The following is a 17,312-nucleotide window of genomic DNA, read 5'->3' as shown; positions in this document are numbered from 1 at the left end:
TGGAAATTACAAAGCACATCAACAAATAATATTTAAAAAAGCTCCTTTTGTTGTGACATAAACATATAAAAAAATCTTAAATCATGCTTAGCCAGTTTACATGAGATAGCACTTCCAAGAAAATTACAAGAGAAAATATTTAAAAAGTAATTTTAAAAATATAAAATTATTTTTAACAAAATCAACTTATATGTATACAAACTATTTATTTTAAAATAATTTAATTTGAAAAAATAAATAATTTTACATCTTAAATTATTTTTAAAATAAAATTATTTAAATATTATATTTACTATTAAAATAAGTTACTTTTAATATATTTTAATAAATCATTTTTATAATAGTTTTAAATTTTATTTCTATTACATATCATGTTTTTCAAATAGAGTTTTGGATCGAATCTATATTGTCCAACTTTACCTATAGCGGCGATGACGTGCCACGTGGCATCTTATGCTTTGTCAAAATTGAAGCAGTCTGTTTGGGAGGAGGAGGCGAGGGAAAAAACGAAGGTTAAATAAAGAAAAAAATTAATTATTATTTGGGATGAGTGAGTGAAGTTCATTTTCTTAAATCGTTTTAATTTTTTACACTGAAATCTAAAAAAGAAAAAAAAATTAAAAATATTTTATTTCAATTTTATTTTTATTTTAAAATTAGTTTATTATTTAAGTATTTCGTGACTTCCATATCATATTTTTTTCCCAGCGTAAGGCGCTCGCCTCTTGATTGCAGTCGCGGTGCGAGACGACGACTCGCCGATCCGACATCCCCGGTAATTTCCTGCCTCGTCGATCCGTTCATTGACTTGCCATATCGTTCTCTCTCTTTCCGAGCTATGCTTTGTGAGATCTGCATTAAAAATGTTTTGATCGATTAGGTTTTCTTGCCGCAGTAGATTAGGTTTTCAAGCTGGTTCTTTTCGCAACGAGTTTGTTTGATGTGGTAGTGTTCTTGATTTCTCTTAAAGATCGCATTTTGATGTGTTTTCTCATCGATTTTAACGTAAATTGCCCCTGCCAATGCTTGTGTAAGATTCGTAGTTTACCCGTGTGATTAGCTTCTATTTCTTCTTGCTTAATGAAATTTTCATTTTGACTTTCGTATCCAGGGATAGGAGAATCGACTGATGGAGTCTCTTGTTTTGAATTTTTAGGTTGTGTTGCTGAACTTTTGATGGTTTATCTCCTTAGTAGTGATTGAACGAGCATCATCTTGAAGCCATGTCTGCTTCCACTCCTGCTGGAGTAGCTGCTGCATCGCCAGTTGCTAACAATAGCGTCTCTCTAGGTTTAGATGCAAATGGGAAACCAAATGCACGAAGGAGAACAATGGTAGCAGTGGAGAAGAGATTAACTGCTGATGGGCTTTCTAAAGGAGGAATCAATGGAGTTTTGAACGGGAAGGATCTGAACCATACAGTAAGAGGAGAAACTGTGGTTGAGAGAACAAAAGATTATTCAACATTGAGGAAAGGGTTGGTTGCTTCATCCACGGTATCTCCACAGCGCAAGAAACTTGTACGAAAACCTGAAAAATCCAAATGGCAGATTGTACTGAGCATTCTTACCAAAAACTGTTTGCTTCTTGCTTCAATATTATGGTTGGGACAGACAATTTGGAGATGGACTTATAGCACTGGGGAGAATGTTAACTCTCCCTTAGCTGCTTTGGAGTATGAAAGCAGAATTTCCGAAGTGGAGACATCTTTAAAGAAGACTGCCAAGATGTTACAGATCCAGTTAGACGGAATTGACAAGAAAATTGGGAGTGAAATAAGCATCGCAACCCAAGAAATTTTTAAGCAAGTCAGAGACAAAGGAGCATTCTTTGAGGAGCAACTCAAGAAGTTGGAATCTAAAGCTGATTCTTTGGGGAAATCTTTGGGTGAATTGAATGAAATGGATCTCATCTCAAGGGAAGAATTTGAGAAACTCATACTTGAGTTAAAGAACAGTAAAAATATGGATGACACAAGTATGAAATTTGACTTGGATCAAATTAGGGCTTTTGCTAGTGATATTGTTCAAAAAGAGCTAGAAAAGCATGCTGCTGATGGTCTTGGAAGAGTTGATTATGCTTTAGCTTCTGGTGGGGCTAAGGTGGTCAGGCACTCAACACCTTATAGTCTTGGAAAAGGTTCCAATTGGTTTACTAGTGCTACAGGTCGCAATGGAGTTCATGCTAATTCACATAAGATGCTATCTCCGAGCTTTGGAGAACCTGGGCAGTGTTTTTCTTTGCAAGGAAGCAGTGGATTTGTTGAAATTAGGCTACGAACAGGGATCATTCCCGAGGCTGTAACTTTAGAGCATGTCTCAAAGGTGTGTCTTTCCCCCACTTTCTTCCTTATGTTTCTTTGTTGCTCTTGCTTCATTGCTAACTGTCCTTTGTAATTGTACTGGCTTTTCTATTACCAAAGCATACTTCTATTATGCCTCTTCAGTTTATGTTACTACAAGAACACAATGATAAGATAGAACTAGGTGTAAACAATCAGTATGCTATCCTTGATATATCGTAAATGTACAGGATTCACACACAGGCAGTATAACTTTATAATGTTAATTTTCTAAATTGAAATAATATACAACCATTTGAAAAGGAGTCTTGACGTAACGGTAAAGTTGCTGCCATGTGACCTTGAGGTCATGGGTTTGAGTCATAACCAAAATGCAAGATAAGGTTGTGTACAATAGACATAATATGATCCGACCCTTCCCTGGGACCTCGCACTGGTGAGAGCTTCGTGCACCGGGCTACCCTTTAAAGAATATACAACCATTTCCATTTCCATTTATAATTTTGTTTTCTCGCAATGTTTTGATTCTCATATGTGGCTGGCAATTAGTAATAAATTACTGGATTGTGAGAAATCAGGTTCTCATCCTAGTGAAGTAGGACATCAAGCTCTCCTCGCACACACGCACACACACACACACACACATACTAGCATTAGAAACACCCATAATTAAAATAAGAGTATTCTAGACTCTAAGATATGCAACTTACAGCTTTTCAAGTCCAACTCGACTCTTAATTAGGGTTAGGGCGTATGTTTATATGCATATTCATCTGACAATAGACATAACCAACAGAACTGTTGTTTTACTGATTTATTGGGGAACAAGGTGTTAGTGCCGCTGCAAGAGCGGGAGTTCCAACATTCAAAGATGAAAAACTTTTGGAGACCGAAGTTGGATTCAATTTGATCTGCTAATACGATTTGGATTGAGTCAATTCATGTTGGGTCAAGCTCCCTCAGTGAGCCTAAATTCTATATTTGCATAGACCCATGCATGCCATACTACTGAAGTGGAGGTTCAAATTTTAAAAACTTGGCATTAAAGGTCAGGCAAAGTTTATAGCACCACTCGAACACCTCAATCAATGCTTTGTCTAGGTGTTGCATGAGGCAAGCATCTATGCAAGGGCAACTAAGGTCCTCGAGATTCTTCTCACTTCACCTGGATTGGGCACCTGAGTAAGTGCTCAAGCACCTTTAATGTCATGGCATGCTTCACATGTTTTGTTGGCTATATGGTGCCAGATTGAAGCATTTGTAAAATTTAGTCATCTGTTAGTCAGGTTTTATAAACTGAAGCAATTATGATAATACATAAAATTAGCCTTTATTGTGGTTTCTTTTGTATCGCAATGCCTAATTCCTATATCTGTTCTCTGCTGAGCGATTAAATGAACAAGTTAAAATATACATTTAGTTGTTGGGGAATAAAGCCAAGGATTCAAATTACGTGAATGTTAAGATGCACTTAGAGAAAGGATTAACTAAAAAAATCATGTATAAACTATCACTAAAATTTCAATTTTACATTAACTATTTTTTTGTCCAAATTAGGTTTCTCCAACATGCAAGTAATGGAAGATTTTCACATTGATGCTTAATCAAGTTGGAGGACTGAAATTATATTTTGATGGGTTTGTTTGTGAAGCATAGCTGCATAGAGTTGTGGATGTGAGACCTTTAAATTGGAGCCATGATTTAGGTAAGAGCTCATTCTAGAGCACAACTTAAGCCCAACCTAGTGCTAAGTGGAGACTAGTCAAGTCTACTGTTCAGATTGTATTTAAGCAGCAAACTCATTCTAGAGCACAACTTAAGCCCAACCTAGTGCTAAGTGGAGACTAGTCAAGTCTAGTGTTCAGATTGTATTTAAACAGCAATTAGGTGAATATTTTAGGGTATTTTTGTTTTTTTATCCAAAGACAACTTCATAGGAGGAGGTGCACCACATTTGGAGATTGCGAGCATATCAAATCTTGGTGATCTGGGAGATCGCAAGAGAGATTGATGATTACTCAGGAGGCACTAGGAGCAATAACTAATTGGGATTGTTTGCTCTTTCAGGTCCATTCTAAGCCTATTCTTGAGCCCATGGTTTCTCTTTGACTACGGTACTCTTTTTCTGATCTGCCTATTCTTGAATCCGTGATTTCCCTTTGGAGTAATCTCTTTCTGATCTGATTTCATATTCTTTTGTGCTATACCTGTCTGTAAATCCTTTTACCTTTAATTTGTGAACATGTGTGGTATTCAGATGAGAGAAAGTACAAGTTCAGATTAGGTATTCAAAGGAAACAGGGAATGTGACATAAGAATTCTGTAAATCAACCAAATTAAGTTGCTTAGAAGGTTTATGGTTAAATATCTAGCTACCGATTGTGACAGAAACAGATGATAGCCAATGTAACAACTCTAGAAATACAAGGAATAAGCAAGCTATTATTGCATGGCCAGTGAATTGAAACTTGGATAAATTTAGGAGCATTATTATTAATTGGAAAGTTAAGAAATGGAGAGAAAATGCAGACCAAGTATATGTTAATTGGTTCCATAGTAAAATCTGGAAATGCTATGAGGTATCCTTAACGTGTAAAACATAGCCCAGCAGGGTCTACACTCGATTAAATCCAATAACCCATAGTACTAGCATGGATGCACCTTTGAATTCTTAAATTTATATTTTTGGTAAAAAGGGGACTGTAAAATGCTCATATTTTTACTGAAGAGGTTAATACACCAGTACACTATTACATATCCCTCTCCTATCAGTATCCTCGTTCAACAGACCAAGTGCCAAGGAAGCTTCTAATTTTGAAGAGGTTATATTTTGAGTTTGAGGCTTCAGGTGGATATTATCATTATGAGCGTATATTTGTTAAATTATATTTTTCATTATTGTTCTCAAATATTTTAGCAAATCTATATTCAATCATATATATAGCTTGCTTTGTTCTTTCAAATGCAACCTCATGTTCCTTTAAGCTTCTAATTTGATGGTCAACTCTGTTATGCCTTCTGTATCTTTAAGGCAATAAATCTCACCCTACTAGATGCAAATGCATAGTTGATCTCTTGTGCGATGTTACATTTTTGGCTGCAACATGATTCCTGATGCTCCTCCTTGAATGTATGATATGCAGAATGTTGCCTACGACATGTCAAGTGCCCCTAAAGATTGCCGGGTATCTGGCTGGTTTGAATCACCTGATGATGATCCGTCCAGCAATGCCAAGAAGATTTCCATCTTAACTGAGTTCTCCTACGACCTAGAGAAGAGTAACGCACAAACCTACAATGTCGAGACAACCGACTGTGGCGTAGTTAACATGGTTCGATTTGACTTCACCTCCAATCATGGGAACTCAGCTCTAACTTGCATCTATCGGTTCAGGGTTCATGGTTATGAACCCAGCTCACCAGCAACCATGCGCTAGTAAGCATGTGCTAGTTCTTGTTTTGAGCTCAGCTGAACCTTCTGTTGTACTTCTTTGTCTGTAACAGTGACTTCAGTCTTCACCACTTGGGTCTTTCTAGAGGCAGTAGCGACTACACTAAACGTTGAGTGAGACACATGATTGTGCGAATAGTTGTAACTAACTGTAGTTCTTTATCGAGTATGTCATTTCCATTAAGCTTTTAGTGTTATTAACTGACTAAATTGTAGCCTAGCTGACATCAGATTGGTAGATTATGATGCTGTTGCGATAGAACATAAACGGTCTCCCTTTGTTTTCTATTCAGTGGTGCCAACCTTGCCTTGTGAGATCTTCAGATACAATAGTGCAGCCTAAATGGTCTTGAACAAGAGAATGTTGTTATGTTCGACCTTAGTATTCATGTGAACCTGACTGAGAAGCTACTAGAAGTTGCAAAGGTTGTATTTGACAAAAGATCAAATATGTTTATTTTTTGTTAAATCACAGTTTATATATTTTTAATTTCTCTCAAGGGCTAATATAAAAAAGCTTCGAAATCCTCAAATTCTCTAAAATTTTAAAAAAATAATAAATGATGTAAACACCATATGAAATAAAAATAATTTCAGTTTTTTCCTATTAAATTAAAGGATGATTATATATATTTATATGTCAGTTGGATACGAGGATTGAATTATTTTTAAAAAATCGTCCAACCCAATTAATGTCCACCCTCAGGGGACACCTCTAATTTTGTGAGAGGTATTTAATCGAAAGGATCAAATTCATGGAGCTCGATGATGGTCGATTTCGCTCGGCCATGATCGTCAGTCTACTTCGGAGTTTCCTCGACGTCCAACAAAGGAGGGCTGAAGCTTACGCCAAGCTTCGAAGGTACCACTCTAGCTGAAGCTTAAGATTTAGAAAATCTCCAGTATTAGAGGTTTTCGTCATGAGGCACTAATGGTCTTCTGGAGTATTGATTACTCAGGAAATTAAAAATCTTTGCTGAATTAAGGACGAATTAGGTACAGGCGCGTATTATTTTGCAGCTAACGCTATCAAAGTTATGTGGTTGTTTATGTCTGACCGTGCAAAGAAACAACCTGATTTTTGCTTATTCATTGTCCAATTAGCTAAATTTCTTGCACGTAATGGTTGTGTATTCTTTCTCATACAGAACTATGGGGGTAAGACCTGGTTGTGCTTTGAAAGGTTATAAGATCAAGTTTGCTATGCTACCAAGTTTGCTTTGAATTATTGGTCATTTTCTTTATTTTGAACCTAACGTGGATTTCCTCTTTAATTATTTGGTTTAAACGTTCCATTGCATGCCTTAACGTGAACAAGGAACAGTAATTGGGTGCCATCTTAGAAATGGCAAACTTTTTGTTCAGGTTGAACATAAGACTTTTTTTTTTGTTTTGTTTTTCCTTTTCAACAAGATAAGTGGAGAGCAAGCCCGCCATAGGTTGCGTCAACATTAGTGAATGGTACCATTTGAAAGAAAAAACTTGTTGCAGTAACTGAGTATCAGGAGTTCGAAGAGAGACAAAAAGGGCTAAAAGAACAATAAAAAGAGGAAGTAATTGTAACAGATCAACAATGTAGCAATATACAGAGGCATAATTAAAATGTAATTCCCTCAATCCTTTGATATTTTGTTGACCTTGTCCTTTGAAAACCATATCAAAACATTCTGAGATGCTAATGCCATGAAGATTGCTGATAAAGTTTCATCCATCATGTGCCGCTTGAGACAAATGAAATAGTTGTACGACAGATTCCAATGCAGCAAAAAGGTGATGTCGCTCACCCCGAGCGCCCCTCATCTCCGGCCCCACAACGAGATGAGAGATGGGGGGAGAGTTATTGATTTGTTAGTAGTGTTTCTCCTGTTGAAAACGTTGTCTTATATTAAAGAAAAAGAATCCTCATACTGAGAGCAGGTTCTTTTTGATATAGGACCAATTTGAATTTGTACTGGTTCTGACCAGGAATACCTGGTTACTTTGCATATTTGTGAAATCCATGGCAGATCTCCATTAAGGGTAACATAGTGCTACCATCAAGTGCAAAGCAAGGCCTGGTTTTCTGATTTTACATTGAGGATGCCTAACTCATCTGCCTTCATGGTTCTATTAACTGAGCTCCATTTGATAAGGTATTTTGCAGGGGAAAAGGGTCCTTCACCAGTGTTACAGAGTAAGTTGCCTCTTATTTGATCAATGTATTGTTACTACCTTGTAAAAATTAGATTAAGTTTCAATAGATAATTAAATGATAGAAATTAGATTGAGATGATATGGGCATGTTTATCATAGTTAGACAAATTAAATCATAGCATTGACAGGGTTCAGTAGAAGAATGATATCATTGTAGAAGCCCCAAATAGTTGAGACTAAAATGCTTTATCGTAGTTGTTGTTGCTACTGACTTGCTGCTACAAGGATTTTGAGTACTGTAGATGTAGTCTTGGTTAATGTTATGTTACTATTTCTTGGAAGGATGCAATTGTTCTAGTTAGGATTCAGGTTTACTTATGCAACCCAGTGCTCATATGATGATATGTATCAAGTACCACATTGTGTGTAGAATATGAGTGTCTTCCCATACTTTGTATGCCTAACTATGACATGCCTGCACCTGATCCCTGTCAGGTAGCACAATGCATTGGGTTTACTCATCTTTGATGTACTTGTTTGAGCTTTAGCCTTGCAACAGTTTGTATATATTATACTTTTAATGCTAATGCATATTTTTGCTCCTCACTTATGTGAATTTTTACAAGTTCATTTTGTTTCAAGAAGTTGAAAACCAAACTATAGCTTCTTATGCGCTCTCGCTGCGATGTCCATTTGCATGTTTGCCTCTGTTGGGCTGGGCCGCTCGCTGTGCAGCCCATTTGAGCCCAAGGCCGACACTACAGACCTTCTACTATTCATTTGTCAAAAGCTACATCAAAAGTTACGATGGAAAAAAAAAAGTAGATTAACAAAACAATCTTTAAAATTATAGATCGCAAAATGACATTTTGATATACTTAAGAGAAACCATCTCACAAAATAAAATAATACTCGCAAATCATATATACCAAACAGATTTATGTAAGTTCATATTTTTAATTTTTATAATTTGTATGGATTTTATTTGTGAATTTGTGGGTTAACTCGTTATGATATTAAAAATGATTTTATTGTTTAATTTCTACTAAAAGAAATGTTATGAAGTCTACTTATAAATGCCATTAATTTTGATACTACTCCTAATTGCAGCTTTAACTAGCTATATATGATCAGATTTTATTTCATAATTAAATTTAAATAAAAGAAGATCAACAAGACCTTTTGATGAATAACATGCAATTAATCTAGCTTAAAATTCTTCTAAAATGGTCCAGTCAAAGAAAAAGAAAACAAAACAAATTAACAGTACTTATTCCAAACACGATCGACGACCAGTCAAGTCCCAATCAGACGTGATATACAAGTTTTATATCTCCGGCCACTTGTTTATGATCACGTATCTTTTCCCATTTTGCAAGTTCAAATCAAATCAGTGCAGATTCATGCACAAGAAGTCTTCTATTGTATCAAACACCATATATTATGTATGGCTGGGGATTATCATAAATTAAATTTGAGGAAGACGACATGGCCACGTCTTCATTTTAAACCTACTATATTGTCAATTGCATGCTAGTGGTGTTAATTAAAGTCCAAGTACTAAACGACTTATTAATGAAGATAATCATTATTAATATATAATTCTTCTCCTAGATACTTGGTTAGCTAGGTTACAGGGACCTTAATTTCAAGTTGACTTCAATTGCTCGACACATACTTCACTTCCATGAGGACTGACAGCTCAAGTTTCACGCGTATATGTATATCTTGAAAAGCTCGAGTCTCGGCAATCGTTAATTGTCAAGTTGAGGTATATATTTTCTTGCACCCTGCATGGCCACTGCATTATTCATCGCCATTTGCCTAATTTTCAGCTACCACACATTTCGGCTTTTTCTTCTTTAATTTCTTTCTTTCTTTCTTTCTGTCTGTCTTTCTTTTTCCTACGGACTTGTTGTTTTTAAGAAGATTGACAAATTACCAAACTTCGCTTTCTCTTCTTCTGCAATGACAAATTACCAAACTTCGCTTTCTCTGAACTAGCTAAACTGATTCCTTTCATTAGTGATGGGGCCAATGATATATAATAATTAATTAATCTAGATCTAATAAACTTAGTAGCTAGTATAATTAACAGTGTAGAATTTTTATTATTTAAAAAGTCACTATTTTATTTTTTTATGAATCTTTTTAATTTTATTAGAAAAATAAGTTTGCATCATTAATGTTTAAAAATTGTCTGTCAGTCATCTAACAAATTGACTAGATCTGACTATATTTAAATCAACCCATCCAATATGTGCACCACTAAATTTTACCTTTTTCTAATTTTAAATTAAATATATAAATATTTAGTAAAATATTATTATGTACATTTATTTAAGAGAATCATGTGAGTATTTAATATTAATTTTTTATTTATGATTTAAAATTTAATATTTAAATTAAAAGAAATAAAAATTAAAAATATAATAATATTAGATGTTCACGAATGGATGTATAAGATAATACAACTCTCTCTCTCTCTATATTCCTACTTAATGTGAAAAAAAGAAAATAATAGAAACCTAGAACAGAACCCCCAAAAATTAGAATCCAAAAATCATATATAATTAAAACTAGAACCAAAATAGAAACTAGTCTAAAATAGAACCCAAACTAAAAAAATCAGAACTCATAAACTAAAACTTGAACTAGAACCCAGAAATTATAAATTAGAAACAGATTAAAAGAAACAATAGATAAACAAACAAATGAATAAATTATATACATAGATAGACCAAACAGACATAAAAATGCATTCATGTCTCCTCAAAATATTAATTGTATCAAAAACTATTCTCAAAATACTGTATCAAAATTGGAATGGACTTTGTGCGACTAATTATCTACAATTTAGCTTTGTGCAACTAATTGGCTTTTCATTTTGCTAAATAGTTAATTCAGCTTTGTGATCGATAAAAATTTGTTGTGAGATTGGATCAATTATCTTCCTGATTAATTAGATCACAAGAGTTAGATTCTTAAATTATATATATATATAAAAAGACTTCTTAGAATTTGTATTTTAATATGTTAATGTTAAGAATATTCACTTCAATTACACTCTTTTTTTAGCGAAAAATAGAAAAATGTATACTTTAAAAAGGATAAACATAACCAAATAAAGTTGCCTCTTTTTTTTGTTTTCAAACAAGCAGCACAACGATGGTTAATTTACAAAATGTTGTTTTTGCTAAAATATTGATAAATATTAGGCAGCTCTGAAATTATCTACATTTATTCAACCGTCGGCCTTGGAGCAGGTGGGACCCATCATTCGGAAGTCTCCGCAGCGTGGGCCCTCCTGGAGCGGCTACCCCAGCTCTCACCCTCGCCGTTGGCGGCCCTCCTCCGCCCCGCCGCGCTAGCCGCAGCCCACCACGGCTCCCGCCTCCTCGACAGCCCATCCAGCTGGCTCTCCCAGTCTCCAAACCCCGTGTGGCGTTCCCGGTTGCGCCGGGGGACGACCCCCCCGGAGCCGCCGGCCGGGACCCATCCGTCGGAGAAGAGCAGTAGGTGGTCGTACTCCCGGCGGAGTTCGGGGTCGGAGAGCACTTCGTAGGCCTCGCGCGCGAGCTTGAAGCGCTCGGCGAACACGCCCTCCTCCCCGGCCCTGCGGCAGGCGTCCGGGTGCCACCGCCGCGCCTGCAGCTTGAACGCCGCCTTGATCTCCTCCGGCCCTGCCGTCTCCGCCACCGATAGGAGATCGTACATGGTGGATGCCCCCGCCGAGGCCGACGCCGATGCCGACGCACGCCGAGCGAGAGATTCAAGTCTAAGCTTTCTCCTGGGAATTGCGACGGCGAAGGCTGGCTCGACAGTGGGAGAAAGCAGAGGCAACATTTTTTTTGACACTTTATTTGCAACTTTCTCTGCGCTTCTCCTCTCGCATAGAGAGAGAGAGAGAGAGAGAGAGAGAGAGAGTTTGTGTGGTTTGGCGGAGACTCATGAGCTGGTTGATATAGCGGTGTGGAACTGCAAAAGAGCAAAAGCCGAAAGTATAAAAGAATATTTAATTCATTTCAATTTTTATTAAAATAATAAATAAAATTCTCCTCTTCGAATAGTTTTTTCCAATGATGATTTCTTAACTTATGGGAAAAGGCATGATAATTTGTCAACTGATATCTGTTGACCATAACCATCAGGTTCAGAAGTTTATACAACCAAAGCTTTGAATCTACTACACATAAACCATGATTTATAACATTTATCTTTTTAATTAACTATATTTTCAAGATCTGATTGTCCATGCTAATTTTATTATTATATATATATATATATATATATATATATATATCGGATATAAATTTTTTATATGAATTTAAATCCTCATATGTCATTAAAAAGCTACTTAAATATAAGGAAACATAAATAATTATTAGTTTATGGTAACAGCGTGGCAACTGTTGCATAGAGTTGAGCATTAACGATCGGAACATTATTGAAATGTAGTTGGTATTCTTTCTCTTTCACATTTCCGGTTGGATCGACTTGTCCAATATACTATCCAAAGTAATGACGTGTCGTACATTTCGATCAACACCGAATATTTATTAGGCCAATAAACGTACAGCGCATATATATATATATATATATATAAAGTCATAAGTCATGCACTTTGATCATGACAAAAAACATTTATTAGGGCAATAAACGTGCAGCCCACTTCTGTATATTATGATTTAGAACGCTTGAAAATGTCTATTCCCAAGTACTACCGTCCATCTCCAAAAATAATTCAATAAAATTTAAATATTTAAATTATAAAAAAAAAAAATCAAATACCCTTGGAACTATGCAGGGTGCGACATAATTGCATGGTAAAATGAATTTCTTAGACAACTCTAATTTAAATTTTATCAAAAATACATTACATTTAGAGAGGTTTAAAAACTTATGACCCTGAATTATTCCTTATGACTCATCTATATTTTTTGATTTATCTTGATGGCTCATAGAAAATTTTCATAGGACTAGACCGATCAACTAAGATTAATTGAATCATAAGAGTGAGATACCTATATTATTTTAAAAAAATAAAAAATAAACAAATAATAAGTTTCAAACACCCCAAGCAAGGTGCAGATGCTTAATAGGTTACTAAGACATCCACATTTCAAGTTCCAATTATAACACTGTAAGATATTTGTTTTTAGTGGAATGAAAAATTTAGGATGTTGGCTGCTAGGTAAGAAGTTACATTTGCTTCTATATTTCCTTGATGAGTGGTTTATGGCCAACCGTCCACCTCTAAGAGTAATCGAATCGTAGGAGATGAACATCTAGATTTTAAAAAAATAATAATTAATAAGAAATTGAAATGCAACTCAAGTTAAACTAAGCTTGAATAACCTTGACGATCGATGCATCAACATTTCATTTGCATTATTCTTATTTTTTTTCGTATCTTTGTATTTGATTGTTATATTATTTGTAAGAATGAGTTGGTAAGAGATTTCTTTACTTTTTGAAAGATTTCTAATAAGGAGAAAGATAATGGTATTATTTCTAGGATGGTAGGTCATGGAGTAAAAACTAACAATTCAAACTATGTAAAATCGATTTGTATGTTCTTATTTCTATTATGTATTTTTTTTGTATTTTCCATTGTGCGTCACTTTGTAGATGAGCACAATGAACTATGAACTTAAAAATAGTAAATCGTTATTCACCTCCTCTAACGATGTCAAAATTCTAACATGAATGATATATATACTTGCACAAGAAAGAGCAACTAAATAAATTGGAATATATTGTAGCTATAAAATATAATTAAAATTAATGATTAATTTTTCTATGATTATTTTTAAACTTGAAGCATTCACTTACTTTATAAAATCTGTCTAATGTCTATAATATCTCAAAGTAATCTAGATCAATTGCGCACATTTTACAAATTTATTAAGTGGAACAGATTAAAAATTCTCTATGTACACTCTCACAACATTCATCAAAATTAAATAATTTACATAAGAAAAAGGCATATCTATCAAAATTAAAAGAAAATAGATCTCAAGTTCCATGGAGTATAATAAATAATTAAAAAAATACACCTATTGAGTCTTGACTCTGATTAAATGAAGGAGCCATAACTATTAAAAGAAGTAGATTGTATCACCGACAGATTGATCACCTATCAATATCATCGCTTAAACATCATCATATTTGTGTTGTAAATTATTTTTAAGAGGGGCCTCAAAAAATTTTTTTGATCCTATATGCTTGGATAATTAGGTTATCTAAGATTAAAATGATTAAAATTATTTTTTAAAACCTATAACTAATCTACAATAAATTTTTTGGGTGCTCCGAACTAGGTGGCCTGAGTTGGAGACCTCTTGGGCCTCCCCATAACTCCACGCTACAAACAAGACAAGAATTGTCAATATAATTAGCTCAAAAGGTAACATCATGACAACTACGAGGTGGTGTTGACAATAACACGAAGTGAGAGGGATGTGGTTATTTACTTCTTCTAATTCAACTAGAATTGATATTTAGACTTTATCTTACCTTAACCTCTTATTCATTTCACACTGATAAACTTGTAAAAGTTAAAATGCAAGTATGAAACAGCTAGTGTAGCTGATAGAGATCACATTGATGAAAGTCACCTATGGCTTCACACTCCAATTTTACTTTCCATCCATGATCTATCCAAAGTAATCTGACTTTTGTAAGCGTTGATTGGGATGGCAAGGTGAAATAAAAGGGCTTTTGGGAACTATTATTTAACAAAGCGCTGGAAATTCATAAAATTAAGTGTAGTTGCTGAATATTTTTCTATTTTATGTGTGGTTTAAAAACTTTCTGAGTCAACAACCATCGCCCATTCACTTAAATGATATTATTGTTTTAAGAAATCTCTTTTCATTTTGTACAATATTAATATGTAGAATATCCGATGCACTGATCAAATACTCTAGTAAACTTTAGTTGGACACATTTTTAGCCAAGATAGAAGAGCAAGAACTTAAAAGATTTAGCAAAAGCACAAGGGTTAATTTACAAAATGCTGGTCTTGCAGAAATAGATGTAGTAGATAGATTGCTTAAATCTATCATAGATTGCTGACATCACTGCTTACAATAACAGCGCTACCTAATTCACGAACACCCTTTTCCCACCCATCTGACCTCGGAGATGGGCCCCATCATTCGGAAGTCTCTGCAGCAGCGTGGGCCCTCCTCGCCCTGCTCCCCCAACTCTCCCCCACGCCGCCAGCGGCCCTCCTCCGCCCCGCCGCGTTGGCAACCCACCACGGCTCCCGCCGCCGCGACAGCCCATCCAGCTGGTCCTCCCAGTCGCCGAACCCGGTGCGGCGGTCGCGGTTGCGCCGGAGGACGACCCCTCCGGAGCCACCGGCGGTGGCCCAGCCGTCGGAGAAGAGCAGCATGCGGTCGTACTCGCGGCGGAGGTCCGGATCGGAGAGAACCTCGTAGGCCTCGCGCGCTTGCTTGAAGCGCTCTGCGAAGGCGCCCTGGTCCCCCTCCCTGCGGCAAGCGTCCGGGTGCCACCGACGCGCCTGCAGCTTGAACGCCGCCTTGATCTCCTCCGGCCCCGCCGTCTCCGCCACCGACAGCAGATCATACATGGTGGCGGTTTGGGCGGCTGCCGCGCGCGGAGCCAGCGATGCGAGCCGAAGCTTTCTCGTGGGAATGGTAACAGAAAATACTGGCTTAGGAATTGGAGAAGGCAGAGACAACATTTTGTTTATTATATATATCGACACTTATTTCTCCACCTCGGCTTGCTGAGGGAAGAAGAGAAGAGGAGAGTGTGCGGGGTGCGAGGAAGATTCATCAGAGGTTTATATAGCAGTGTGCAAGCAGTAGCCTCCCAAGGTAATTAATTGGTTAGTTTTTTTTTTCTTTTTCTTTCTATGGAAACGAACAGGGGCACTGCCTCAATTACCTGGGCGTTTGCTCGTCCATAACTAATTATATTTTGGAATTGCCAATTATTACAACTTCTGATTTTCTGTGATCGTTGTTTGAGGCCTCGTGAATATTTTTATTAAATGTGTTTATGACTACCAAGGCCGTTTAAATGAGAATTATTTCTCTCCTAAATTTGTTCATGTAATAATAATCTACTAATATTTTTACTGAAAGGCTCGCAAAAAATTAATTTTCTCGAAAAAACAAAAAAGAATTCAGGATGGGCCTAGCTCCCAATCGTAGGAAGCAGTCAAAGTCCTCGTCAACGAAGGTGCAACTTTCCACATGCTTACCGAGTGTGATGGCGACTGCACTTAAAATGGCGTTGCAAATAATAAACAGCAATTAAGTTTTCTCGTCCTTTTCCTCGTCTCAGGAAATTCCAACCGGTCAACAAATATATCGTGCCTAAGTACAGTTAACAAGGGCTCAAACTTTACTGAGGGAAAACGTAGAGTTTGGTTAACAAAAAGCCTCAACTGTTATAATTGGAACACTAAGTCCGACTTGCCGTGTGGAATGATCACCATTGTTCGATCATCACTTTTAACGCGTTTAGACCCAACATTTCAGCGACAAAAGATATCTAATCTGGAATCAAAAGAAATCTTCTCCTGTTCTTTTTTACTTTCCTCTGTTCTTTTTTACTTTCCTCTGTATCAAAAGAAAGACTGGAGTCGCTAAGCATATATGGATGGACCTCAGCAGTAGGAATTAGTCAAAGTCCATATGGAGGACTTCCCTCAGATTCGACAACAGATTGCCCGTCAAGTGTTTGTGATAAGGACGCTTTAAAATAAAACACAGATAGATATTTTGGAGCAAAAATTGAGTTATTATCCCCTTTGATTCGATCAGAGATGTGTTGGGAGGGAGAATTTTTTAAGTCATTAATTAGAGTTAGTCATACTATACAAGTAATAGGTTGCTGTTAGCTGTTAATTGACTGACTATTAGCAGTGGGCTGTTTAAAATAATATAGGTAAATTTTTTATGTTAAAAAAGTTCAAATTCCAAATGCTACTTGACGAGCAATGAAGATGATCATAGGCTGTATTTTTGTATGATATCGATGTTTTAGGTGAAATATGGCGGCTAAAATTTAAAATTTTCTCTATATATATTGTTATCTTGTTGTGCCTATTTTGAACAACAAATGATATGTTGGATCTATTTGATGTGTTTGATTGGCTTGATTCCTTTAATTTGTTGGTATATGAAAATTTCTTTGACTCATCCAACTAACTCAATCAATATGCATAAGTTGTTGTAATTGCTTGCTTGGTATGTTTTGCTCAATTGACCCTTGTGGTTCACCTAAGCTTCTTATTTTGCTCATTGATCTATTCAATTTGTTAATTCACATTGTTTATTCAGTATTCATTTCTTGGAATATAAATAGAGTTAGAATTCGGGGAATAAGTCATGTATATTGTGTGAATATTAAATCTCCTCATCAATTCACTAATTACTATGTTCG

The 17,312-nt window shown here is 36.0% G+C and overlaps 3 protein-coding genes across 4 annotated transcripts; 1 reads left to right on the top strand and 2 right to left on the bottom strand.

Moving 5' to 3' along the window:
• The first annotated feature begins 712 nt into the window (after positions 1–712).
• On the top strand, positions 713–5,937 carry LOC141836834 (SUN domain-containing protein 2-like). 2 transcript variants are annotated; one of them, XM_074724301.1, is made up of 3 exons: positions 713–775; positions 1,157–2,324; positions 5,446–5,937. In XM_074724301.1, the coding sequence occupies exons 2-3, from the start codon at positions 1,224–1,226 to the stop codon at positions 5,737–5,739; spliced, it is 1,395 nt and encodes a 464-aa protein (XP_074580402.1). In that variant the 5' UTR covers positions 713–775; positions 1,157–1,223; the 3' UTR covers positions 5,740–5,937. The 2 variants fall into 2 exon arrangements, with proteins under 2 accessions (XP_074580402.1, XP_074580411.1); XM_074724310.1 differs by having other exon boundaries at positions 730–775; positions 1,112–2,324.
• A 5,089-nt stretch (positions 5,938–11,026) lies between these two features.
• LOC141812309 (uncharacterized) lies at positions 11,027–11,807 on the bottom strand. The gene has a single exon (XM_074700355.1). It carries the CDS (start codon positions 11,730–11,732, stop codon positions 11,163–11,165), a length of 570 nt encoding a protein of 189 aa, XP_074556456.1. The 5' UTR covers positions 11,733–11,807; the 3' UTR covers positions 11,027–11,162.
• A 3,052-nt stretch (positions 11,808–14,859) lies between these two features.
• LOC141811642 (uncharacterized) lies at positions 14,860–15,666 on the bottom strand. Its single transcript, XM_074699666.1, has one exon. The coding sequence runs from the start codon at positions 15,598–15,600 to the stop codon at positions 15,046–15,048; it is 555 nt and encodes a 184-aa protein (XP_074555767.1). The 5' UTR covers positions 15,601–15,666; the 3' UTR covers positions 14,860–15,045.
• Positions 15,667–17,312: the final 1,646 nt, after the last annotated feature.

The sequence above is a fragment of the Curcuma longa genome, chromosome 1 (assembly GCF_044706935.1).
Source record: "Curcuma longa cultivar G26 ecotype Majalengka, Jawa Barat chromosome 1, ITB_CL_G26_1.1, whole genome shotgun sequence".
NCBI lineage: Eukaryota > Viridiplantae > Streptophyta > Magnoliopsida > Zingiberales > Zingiberaceae > Curcuma > Curcuma longa.
The sequence above is the reverse complement of the archived record's forward strand: the minus strand, read 5'-3'. Positions and strand labels throughout refer to the sequence as shown.